At 41.3% G+C, this 12,395-nt stretch overlaps 1 protein-coding gene across 3 annotated transcripts in view; it reads right to left on the reverse strand.

Moving 5' to 3' along the window:
* TBK1 (TANK binding kinase 1) overlaps nt 1-11,521 on the reverse strand; it is a 28,559-nt gene extending 17,038 nt beyond the window's left edge. Inside the window, exons 1-6 of one of the 3 annotated variants that reach the window (XM_017822091.1) lie at nt 11,457-11,521; nt 7,270-7,390; nt 5,359-5,499; nt 4,419-4,548; nt 3,668-3,849; nt 2,692-2,852 (exon numbers count right to left, since the gene is read on the reverse strand). In XM_017822091.1, the coding sequence (XP_017677580.1) occupies nt 2,692-2,852; nt 3,668-3,849; nt 4,419-4,548; nt 5,359-5,499; nt 7,270-7,356 (701 nt within the window). In that variant the 5' untranslated portion in view covers nt 7,357-7,390; nt 11,457-11,521. Of the gene's footprint in view, nt 1-2,691; nt 2,853-3,667; nt 3,850-4,418; nt 4,549-5,358; nt 5,500-7,269; nt 7,391-8,246; nt 8,361-11,429 lie in introns of those variants that run through there. The other 2 variants (XM_017822092.1, XM_017822093.1) reach the window with 2 other exon arrangements.
* Between the last annotated feature and the right edge of the window lie 874 nt (nt 11,522-12,395).

Consider the following 12,395-nt stretch of genomic DNA (forward strand, 5'->3'; position numbering starts at 1 on the left):
AGAGTGAAAAATTATGCTGCAGAAACAAATTTGTCTACCTCAGGCTTGGGGATGAATCTGGGAGATATTTCCAGCATACTGAAGAAAATCAGTTTTTCACAAGTGTTAATTAATCAATTTAGTTCAACTTAGACATTAACATAACTAAATTCTAACATGTTCCACAGCAAGAGATGAAGTTTAGCCACCACCAAGTGGCTTGGGGATAGAGAAGAAACATCTAGAAATCTGGATACAATTCAGTATTGTCTAATTTTGTACTGCACAGGCCAGTATTTCTCAAACTTCTCATTAAACAAATCAGGAGCAACAGCCTTTTTGCAACAGAAAATTTCAGCTGTGCTTTGTCTTTTTGGAGGACGAGGTACACACAAAAGATATTTTCCTTGCTTATCTCTCAAGCAGCAGCAATGACAAGGATGCCTGCAGGAAAATTACAAGATAGGAAATTTCTTCAACTAAGAAAACTGGAGTCAGCTTTACAAGGAATACTGTAACAGAGATGTTATTGGTGTGTTAAGAGCTCCCAAGTACCACCTTGTTTTATTTTTCAAATGCAACACACAGAACAACAAAATAGAACTAGACTAAGATGAAATAGGAATCAATGCAGTCATCATGCCATAGACATAGCTTCTGTTTCCCATTCAGGAGCTATCCCTGTTATCTTTAGCCACAGTCCACAACTGTACTAAAATGTCAGTCTCATGGGTAATGCATGCATTTCAAGACTGCCCGGGAAGACAATCATTTAAAGGACAACAAAAATTTGCAGCACTGAAACCCAATTTCAGAATACCATAATTTTGCCCGAATATCCAAGTTATATACACCACACTGTATTTCTTTCCCTTTGAGGCAATGTGTCTAACTGCCTAAAGAAAAGTGAGGGGCAGACCAAGAATCCCCACTAAGAAACTTGTCTTCAGATTAACTTTTCAAAATGCCCCTTGAATTGTTCTGCTCTCTTTGGCTGTGTTTACTCTAGTTAATTGTGGCACCTGAGCGTATTACTGTGCGCTAAACTCAGTTGCCTCTACTATTAAACTCTCCTATGCTATTAGACTGTCACCTTTTGTGCCTTTCCAGTCCAATTTGGGGGAGTGGGAGGGGGTCCAGTGGGCCATGGGGACCCCAGACGGGCGGGAGGGTGGACAGGGCAGTCCTGCTTGGAGGGTCGGGGGTGGGCAGTGCGAGAGAAGTCCTGTAGTAAAATATGTCCATGGGCAGGATGGACTCATCAGCCTTCTGGCAGTCATCCTAGGAGAAGGACAACTCTGATTCCAAACCCGGGCAGATGGAGCTCACTTAGCCCTGTAAGGCCATCCATCCAAGAGAAGGACATGCTAATTAAACCTACGTCCTGAGGACCTCGCTGCCACCGTCCAAGCTCGCTCGGCCCTGGCAGATGAACCCTAGGATTTAAAGGGTGGGTCCAGTTCTGAGCATGCTGCATCTCACCTAAAAAATCCACTGCGCAGGCCCGAAGGTTATACCCACATTTGTAAAGCCCTGTAGCGACAGGTGAGGGATGAAACAGCAGGTGAAAGGTGCACTGGAAGACCCAACCCTGCATGCAGGCGGTTCAGGACATTGGTCACCTGAGACTGACCCTGGAGATGACAGTCTCCTTCAGCAGCATCCTGAACGACCAAGGAGCCTTTTCAAGGAGAGCACTGCTTGCTCCACTCAGAGAGGGGCCTAGAAAAGGTGGCCTAAACAAAGCTCATCTCCACCCTTCACCCCGTTGGTTAACCGCGGCCAACAGGCATATCTCGCATTGGCCTCGTTAGCCACCAACGCGCTTGTAGCAAATGTGGGTAGAGCCCTTCCCAAATCTTTGTAGGCGAAGCCTAACCATGATACACCACACTGCAACAGACCAGCCTAGTGCCATGCTGAAGGAAAGACATCAGTCTTTTGGGGAAGCTCGGATAATTAATTCAGGTCTTAAGTTGCCACACAGTAAAATCCTTGTTGAAGCAGAATGTTCGTACTGATTTTGGCTGGGATGGAGTTAATTTTCTTCATAGTGTATGGTACTGTGTTTTGGCTTTGTAACCAAAACAGTGTTATTAACACAGGCATGTTTTTAGTCATTGCTGAGCAGCACTTACAAAGTGTCAAGGCCTTTTCTACTTCTTTACTGCCTCACCAGTGAGTAGGCTCGTGGCAGGCAAGAAGCTGGAATGGGACAAAGGAGAACAGCTGAGTCCAAGGGATATTCCACACTATATTGCTCCGCAGTAGCAGCTGAGGCCAGGGGTTGGAATTTGCCAGGGTAGCATTTGTTCAGGGACTGACTGGGCATCAGTTGGCTGGCCGTGAGGAACTGGGGTTTTTTTGCATTACTTGTTTTTCTTGGTTTTGTTTCCCTTTGGGTTTAAGGGGCAAGGGTTGCTGTTTGTTGTGAGATTTTTTTACTTATTAAACTATCTTTAACTCAACCTGCTAGTTTTTGCACTTTTACTCTTCCCATTCTCTTCTCCATTCCACTACAGAGGAGTGACCGAGCAGCTGTGTGGGGCTCAGCTCCTACTGGGGCTATATCACAAATTTAAAGAACATTTTTTCTTAATTATTTTCACTGTTTCAATTATTACTATATGTGTGTAGGATTTATTGCTAAAAAGTATTTCACAGATTGATTTTATTTACCAACAGATAAAATTTTCCTTCTAAATTACCTACATCACTTCCTTGTTTCTACGAGGTCCTTCAAAAGGCCGGAAAGGCAAACTCCCTGTTGCAGCATGGTAAAAGGTCACCCCTATGCTCCACAGATCAACTGTTGCTCCGTACTTTTTCTGATGCTCTTTTCTCAAGACTGCTCGCTCATACATATCAGGATGCTAAAGACAAAAGAAAAAAAAAAAGTTAGAACTGCTTTATGAACAATATAAAGAACAAACCCCCAGTCTTATCCTTTCACAGCACGATAAACTGTCATTCTAAACTTTCAGCCTTTAATCAAAAGGCAAAGTTAGCTTGTATCACAGAATTTGCTTAAGCTATTCTGACAGATTATCACTAGTGTTCTAGGAATGACAGTCACTTTTATTGAAAAGTTTGCAAAAAATATTTTAAAGTTCAGCTAAACAGTGACTACTAGTATGAAACATCACTAAAGAAGAGGAGAAAGTCAGTATTCCTCTAAATGATATTGAAACAACAGAAATCAAACTGAAAAAAGATCCATAGCAGAGGAGAATATCACTTACAGTGCACATGTGGGAAAACATGGCAGGAAGAAAATAATGCCTAAGGTTCTTGATGCTTCTCTGCCTGCCTCTCTTTGGTTAACTAAGGTGTCAAGTGAATCTTAACTCCATCTAATGTCATCCAAGTAGTTCAACCACAAACTAAAAAATATCTACAGAGATGAAAGCAAAGATGCTCATAACTAGAATATTGTTGTTCCTCCTTTCACACAAAGCAACATTTTAAGTTGGACCTGGAAATTATTTCAAGGCTAACGTATTCAGAGTAGCAGAAGATGGCATGACTCAAAGTGAACAACTCCAGCAGAAAGTTATAGAAACAATTATAATACAAAGATTTAAACACTAATTCCCAACAGCCTGACTTTCACCTATTCAACTCTAATCACAAAGGACCCCAGAGTTCAAACATTTCTTCAAAAGAAAATGAAATCATATGGGCTTACTAAATACTCTTCTGTGCCATAGAGAGAAACAAATTGTTCATCATCTTCAAGTTCTCTTGCAGCACCGAAGTCTGTAAGTTTATAAACAGACTGACCATCTTCACCTATAACACGCATTATATTGCCTGGTTTGATGTCACGGTGCACTATTCCATTCTCACGGAGATGATTCATTCCAGCCACTTCAATTAAAAAGAAAATACAGAATTCATGTACACATTTTGACACTGACTGCGCAAACACTGAATTGTAACTGATGCTAGGAAGACACACAAGTTCTCTTTGGGAAATGGGAATGAGAAGGGACACTCAATTAACAAAAGACCATGACCAGAGACTGGGTTTTTTTCCCCCTTCAAACATCGAAATTACAGTATTTCTTGCTCTCAGTAATATCTTTCCCATAAAGTAATGGAGGGAAGTTTTGTAAGAGGTAAACACAGGTAAACTATATTTTTTTAATTTACTCTTCTGAAATTAATTATCACTAGAAGTCAGTTCAATGTGTGAAAAATAATCTTGAAACAAAGAAAAAAAAAAGAACTATATCAATGCTTTAAACAGAAATGGTTTAATGCAGCTACCTATACCAACACAGACAAAAATAAAAGATGTGATTCCATATGACCATATTAATTTATTCAATTAGTTGACAGTCATGTAAACTTATCTCTTGCTGCTTCAAGATAAACAAAACAAGTATGAGTTTGTTTCAGTCAAAAAATTAGATTAAAGAGCAAAGTCTACATACCCACATCTCTCAAAACAATCAAGAACTCAGACTCTGGCAAACCAAAGGCATTAGATGGCTCCTCTAAAACTGTGTACAAACTCCCACAGGGACAAAATTCCATAACTAGTACTTTGTGTCTAGTCGTTGTCTGGAAAAAAATTAAAAAATATTAAGTCTCTGACTACTGTGACACCAATGTCAGAAATTACATATAACAAGATCAGATCTTACTTTCAAAAAAGAAAAGAAAAGAAAAAGAAAGTCTGTAGCTATATCAAAAATCTCATTCTGGTGATCATCTTCAAAAGAAGTGCAGGTGGATTTTTATATTTTTTCATGTATTCCACCTTGGAGAGGGGAAAAAACTAAGAAAGCCTCAAGTTCTAGGCACTTAGCAGGTTGACAGCAGTATTGATAGGTGGACAAATGAGAAACTACACACTAGAAAAGCTGAGAGAACCAATTGTCCTTCTTTACTCTTTACTAATCTCAGCATCTCAGTTTCAGATCAACTACTGCAATTTTATACTGTTATACAGTTTTACATGTCCTATGTCATTGTTCTAGTTGGTTGCAAAGCAAAAGTATAAAATTGCCAGGATTACTGAAACACCTTAAACTACCACTATGTATTAAATATTCATAGGCATATATAGCTTACAAATCCTAATTCAAGATAAAGCTTAGGACAGCGGCTTCTCGAGATGAAGAATCATAACCTTTGCCTAAACACTGAAGGTGTTTCACCAACAGAAAGCAAGTGTATTCTTTCAACAGCAACAACAACAAAAAAGAAAGAAAGGAAGAAAATGGTGGTGGTTGGGTTGGAGTATTTAAATCATCATGTATGTTACCATTCTTTAAAAATTTAACTATATGCTCTACAGCTAAGGATAAAACAAAGAGTTACTGTGGTTATGCCCATGCATTTCAGATCACAACTACGACAGTTCGTTACCTCTTCTTCGATGGCAAATAGTTTAACAATGTTCTTATGATTTAGTTTCTTCAATACTTCAAACTCTCGCATCTGAACGTCCACAGGACGAAGGAAACTTATACTGTTAAATACTTTTACAGCATACAGATCCCCAGTTTTCTGTTCAAAACAAACAAACAACTCATCAAACAGAAGCAAAATATTGTAAATGAACACATAGACATTATCCAATCGCTTTGAGATCTTCTGCATATGAGCATAACCAGACTAGAAATATTTCAAAATATTATTTTGTTTGAAGGTGAAAATTAAGATTCTACTACAAAAATCATGTATACATTGGTTTAGTTTAATACAGACTAGAAGCAAACTGACTAGCAGAATGGAAACTCATTAGCTCAAAAAAATCTAAGTGCTTTTAAAAAAAGAACAGTTAGCACAAGAAAGGCTACGCATTTAAGAATTACCCATAAACTTAGCTGAAAAATATTTTTTGAGCAAGAGGTAAGTTATTTAGACAAATCAATGAGAGGCAAGCACATATTACAGTTGAGGATCTTGACTTGCTTAAGTTAAGAGACAATTTCCAGTAGTTGAATGTTGTTCTCTTCTTCTTTACTGTTCTGTTTATACTGATAAATTAGTATTTTGTCTCTTCAAAGAAGGCAGTTTCAAGCACTACATACCACTCATGCAAAATCCTGAAGCAGTTCAAACCCACATAATAAGTGTCAGAAGCAGAGTCATGAGCTTAATCAAACTTAAGTTCTCAAGTGGGACTAAGTCCCAACCTGCTCAGCCACCCACAACACCAGCTGAAGATGCAACTCCTGTCACTCTTAGGGCAAAGTACCTCCCTGTGCCATCTCTAGGAATAAGCTTACATTAGCAGTCTTGTGCAACAGACTCTTTCTAAGGACAAAGCCTTGCTGTGCTTAGATGAGGTGTGTTGTACAGCACACTTACATGCACTACGGGTGCCCAGGTAAAGCTTGCTCCTGCTGACAATAAGCCACAGACTAGTGAAGGTGATGAGAGGTGCAACCATGAAACCATAAACTTTACAGGAGAATCATTCTGCCTTGAAATTCACTCACCAAGGAAAGCACATTAACTGCTAAATTATTGCTTATATTGCTTCACACTTAAATGTGGAAGACAGAAACACTGTAGCTTATAAATCACTTCGTACTGACTCCACACAGACTATCGTTACTATCAGGAAACACACTTTCACAACCCTGCTGATCTTCGCTTTGTGAGACACACTGTGAAATTTGTAGAAATAGAATGACCCACACAAGCAAGGTCACTGTAGTCCCCCAGTAAGGCTGCAACATACACATCAGTACATCATTTACATGGCAAAAATAATGTACTGCTTTGCGCTGATTACTCAAGACATGTCACCAAGAACATGGTGTCCTAGACATCAAATCACTGACTTACAGACAACGACTAACAATTTCATCCAATACCGTAAGAATATTTCACTTATGGTACAAAATTATAAAAATCACCATAACAGGTTTTGAAAGAACAGGGAAAAACAATAAAAAGACAATTTAAGAAAGATATAAATCATAGACTTATGTCATATAAAAACTGGTAGGTCTTTTATTCCCATTTAAATTCTTGGGCAAGGATTATTTTTTCCATAAAACTGAAGAATAAAGGAATGAAGAATTAATCACAGTAGTATTTTACAAGGGCACATAATTCAATATTAAAAACAAATGCTCAGAAATGATGACAGAACTCTAATTCAATGGACGAATATTAAAAATTAAAAACTATGTATGAATAATTACACAGATACATCTGCTTTAGGCCTAAATCTTGAACTTTTTTTGTTGATTTTGTGAAGCTACTCACATACAAAAAACCTCAAAGTTTACATGTTACTTAGACTAGTAATTCCTCACATACCTTCTGTCGCCCTCGGAAAACATTTGCAGTAGCTCCCTGTCCTAGAATGTCAGACAACAGCCAGAGGTAATTTGAAGTGCTCTGCATCTCTGCTCTTTGATTAGACAGTTTTCTTTTTCACCTTAAAAACAAAGCATTCAATACACTGAATTACAATTTCGTAAAATACATGAAAGGGACTTATTTTAATTAGAAGGCAAAATAAAAAAACCAAACCCCAACCATAACTGCAAAGACATGTAGAATTAAGAACAACCAAGCAGAGGAATAAGAGGTGAAACATGGAAACAAAACCAAACCCAACAATCAAAACTAATGCGATAGACACAACACCTCTCTGCATTTAAGGTCTGTACTCCCCCAACTTTGAAAAATCAGCTGCAAGAGTGAAAGCTTTATAATCCCTTTACTCTTGAACACAGTAAAGTTTAAACAATAAAGTAACAAAAACTACAGAAGAGTCAAAAAAATGTGCACAAGGTCTTCTAAAGATAATCAAGACCTGTAATTGAATTCCATTATTCTGTACATATGCCAAAGAATGGACGTGGCAGATCTGTATACAGATCTTTTACATCCTTTTAGCTCTGGAAGTTGCATTTCACTACAACTGTAAAGGAACTGGACTAACTACTCACAAATAGCTATTTTTACATGAGCTAAATAAAAGTCACAATTGATGCAAGTATTTTCAGCTACTTGCTAGAACCATCAATTACTACTGCAAGAAATTAAGGAACATTTTTCTCATTTCTAAAATTTCACATTAGACAGTCACATCATTTCTAGAGAGACAGCCTGGCTTCCCTACCTTTCCTGAAATGTAAACTGTCAGATACTCAGGTTTTCACAGATTCAAAAGAAGGAGAAAAAAAAAAGTTTGATTAAATTAAAATGACTGAAACAAAACAAAACATTAGAACTGCCAGATTTTCCCATTTGCCAAAACAGCAGGGGCTGCAGGTGAATACCCTTACCTTTTTCATTTAATTAAAGCACTGATTTTGACATTAAATTTAGCAAATGGCTCTAAAATCAAAGACGCAGCTTCCCACATCTAAAGAATCTCATGAGCAAAACGGCAACTGGATCAGGGGACTGTCGTACAGCAGCAGTCTTTCCTCAGCTTGGCCGGGGACACTGCATGTGCCTGTGTTAATAGACAGGAAACTGCTGATATTCAAACAAAGAAGCCTTTCCTGTAACTACTGAGGAAGAGGTATGACAATTTCCTGCACACGTTCCTTACCAGAAGGTGGCTGGCACTTTCTGAGAGCTCCCTGGTGCATAAGGTGACACACCAGGAGCCTCACAGTGTGCACCGCGGCAGGGCGGAGACAGCCGCACAACAGCCACCACAGCGCCACTGGCCCATCCTGCTCCAGCAGCCAGCTGGAGCATCCACCTCTGCACTGTTCCTGATCCCACCCATGTTCTGCTGTAGACACACACATATTCTCATGACTTTGAACACATTTCTCCACGCGTAGCAACTGCAGATTTCATACTTTCATTTAGCTATTCACCCATGGGAGATGCAAAGCTTCTTCCAAAGCAGTCCCAGGATATCCAGGCAATAACATGTGCCCTACAGATTGCAATGACACAATGCAAAGCCCTGACATTACTCTAAAATAAATTCAGTCATGCAGCAACACCACATATAAAATCTAGATAAAGTTCTCAATGCCTCTAGAAGGGATGAAAAGTTTCATGTGAAATCTGAACCAGAAAAATCCCACACCACCACCACACCCCAAACCCTTACAATTCCTGGTTAACTCTGAAAAGACAATTTGTAATAATAGAATAAGATAACTTCTCCTAGCTGGCAATTACTGTAAATGCCAAAGAACTATCTATGATGCAGACACAAAAAGTAAGGAAGAGGTGATGCAAAGAAATAACACATAACCTGCTCTGTAAATAATTTGTAAAATCTTCAAACTAAAAAAAATCCTCATAATTAAAACCCTGCTTGTAAGAAGCCAGTTTGTACTTTACCAGTAAACCTGTATTTTGTCATTTACTTCAAAGCAACATGCGTTAGATTCATACCAAGACAAAGAAACATAATTAATCTTTTCTAAGCAGACAAAGTGTGGAGAATTTCTTCATCAATGCCTATTCAAATACAAAAAAATTTAGCAGCCTAGTAAGAGACTGAGTTTTAAATTTCCCAAAGTGATAAAGATGAGGTAGTTTATGCACATGATCTCTTTTCCTTTACCTTCTTACTTTCTAATTAAATTTGCAGGAAGGTCAAAATACAAGTCTGTGACAGATGAGCCTCAATAACTTTCAGTGGATATTAAGAAAAACCCCAAACCAGCAAGGTTTTAATGGATTATCAAGGTCTGGGTTTTTTCACTCTTAAAACTACACACATAAATATGCCAATACTAATTCCAGGGTACATATTCAGCAGCAAAACAAAGTCAGTATTGTATTACATTTTATTTGTCAAAATAATATTTTTATAATAATAACAAAGTCTACATTATTTTTGGCAGTTTTCACTTTTAAGGCATAAAGTCTCATTCAGATTTAATCTTCAAATTATCATAATTTGATTGAATAACTTTCCTAATGTAAGACCTCCTTCAATTTAATAGCTTTCCATTCTCTGACAGAGTCAGAACTGATCTTTGCTAAACGCTTAGCATGGCAAGTTTTCCTTTCATATCTTCCTAGAGCTTCTTATTAAAAAAAAAATAGCTCTAACTGTATGATTGGTCCTGTCATGAGACTTAATGCTGAACTTTCTATTTCTTCACATCTCACTTATGGTCATTAACTCTGTGATTAGGCGAGTCAAAAGTTCCTCACACATATCTAAAGAAATCCCTCCTGCCACAAGTTTGATTTATTGTCCCCTGTGACTCATTAGCATTTCAAGAGCTTGGGGACTGCTTTTTGGGTGTTTTTTATTGAATATTTTTCTGCTTCTGGTCATGCTACTACTTTTTAACTTATCAGCAGAGGGGATTGTAATAGAAAACATCTGAATTGCTTATGTGGGTTTTTTTTAACTGCAATGCTTTGAAGCAAGAGTGCTGACTTCTTCCGATTAATAAAAAAAGTTTGCTGTACCTCAGGCACACAGGATAAGCACACAAAGCAGGTACAGTTCCCCTGTTAACAGCTGCAATGTACAAATTTCACCAGCAAGGAGAGACAGATGATGAAGTTAAAGTGAAGGCTCTTTCTGTTTACAGACAAGACCTTATACACCATCAAAGCCAAGAAACAAGGTGCTGAGGTTCCAAATAAACGTTATGTTAGCATTTACTGTCTGGTAACTATGAAGGTTTTATACTTCCCCGCACGCCGTTTCTTAAGGCCTAGAAAAAAAGCTTCTCCCCCTGAAGCTCCTGATTCCTACCCCTGCTTTCTTCAGCTATAACCTCCTTACGAGAGTTTCCAGTCCAACAGCTGGTATCTAAATCATGGAAATCCCCTGCCCTTGGCCACACAACGTGATGCTTGAATCCGTACAAAGCAGCACATTCTTCCAAAGGCACACAAAACCAATGGCAAGCCTGGCTCCACTGCTGCTCATCCCTGCTTTCCAGTCCGTACCGGGGGAAGAGCACTCGGCCTGTCTGGGACTGCAGCTCCTGGAAAACCATGGAGGGCCACGAGCTCGCCCGATCAACCCACCAGCCCCTCTTCGAGGGCCGTGGGGTACGGCAGGCACGGCACCGGGGCTCATCCCCACGACAGGAAGTCCTTTCCGAGATAAAACTTCAGCAACTCCTACAGCCACGAAGACGACACCACTTCCTGAGGCACATTCACGGGGATGAAAATCACCGACACCGAGGCCAAAGGCCGGCCGCGCCTCGTCCCTCCCGGGCTGCAGGGCCAGGCCAGCCGCCGCCTCGGGCAGAGCCGCTGCCGGCCGCGACCCGCCTCAGGAGCCGCCAGCCCCCGGCGAGGCCCCGGCGAGGCCCCGCCGCCGCCCCAGGAAACCGAAACCACCGCGCTCGGCGACGGCCGCGTCCCCTCGGTAACACCGCGGCGGCGGTGAGAGTAAGCGGCCGGCTCAGCCCACCTCGGCTCGGCCCTCCGCGGATGCGGATACCGCCACGCCACGCCACGCCACGCCACGCCACGCCCTGCCCTGCCCTGCCCTGCCCTCACCCGACCCGACCCACCCTGCTCTGCCCGCCGGCCCCACGCACCAGCCGTCTCCCGCCGGCCTGCCCAGCGCCCCGGCCGCTTCCGGCTTCCTGCCGGCGCGGGGAGGCGGAGCGGCTGAGGCACCGCCCGGGCGGCAGAGCCGCCGCGCCCGGCCCGCACAGCCACCGGCTGGCCCCGCCCGCAGGGGCCGACGAGGCGCTTCAGGGGGAAACCAGGTCTCTGGAGGGCGAGGCTGTGGCGCCCGCCCCGGAGCGAGTGGAGGAATAGTCAAGGAAACCATCTGGGAAACATGGGAGAGTGGCATTCGGATGTCCTGTAAAAGCGGTCGCTCCGGGTATTTTCGCTGGCGCGATGTTCCCAGCGGGCTCCGGTCAGGGTGTCCGTGATGATTTTTTTGCTGCGTAATCGCTCCGGCGGAGGTTTCGCTGCCTCGCCTGATCCCGGGGCAGAGCTGCCGCTGCCCGCGCCCCAGAGCACCAGGCCAGAGCTGCAGGACCCCCGCCTCACCCACGGCGGCTCGAAGGATACCCGGCAGGAAGGTTCTTCCCCCCCCGTTTAATCCTCGCATGTAGTTTTCATACAACGCTGCTCCCACTTAGTTTTTACTGATATGTTTTAAAGCAAAGTTCTCGGCTGATATAAGCCTTGCTATGTATTTCTTGTCTGCCGGGCAATGTTGATGTTCCAATAAATAATCTGTATAGCTTCTATAATGAAAAATATTGATACTTTTATAATTTATGCATAATGTAATCTGAACATTATACGAAAGTTATAGTGGAAAAATAGTCAAAAGATCCGCCCCCCCCCCCCTAACTATCCTTTTTTTGATTCTCTGCATTTGGGGAATTTGGGATGGAAGATGGGAATTGCCATCTTCCCAAATCTGAGAAGTTTCTTGAGGAACTGACATATAATATACAGCAACCTTTTTGCTGACAGGCTCTGTTTATTGTTATTTTCTTACTTGACTGAACTTT

The sequence above is a fragment of the Lepidothrix coronata genome, unplaced genomic scaffold (assembly GCF_001604755.1).
Source record: "Lepidothrix coronata isolate B3197 unplaced genomic scaffold, Lepidothrix_coronata-1.0 Scaffold95, whole genome shotgun sequence".
Taxonomy (NCBI): Eukaryota; Metazoa; Chordata; class Aves; order Passeriformes; family Pipridae; genus Lepidothrix; species Lepidothrix coronata.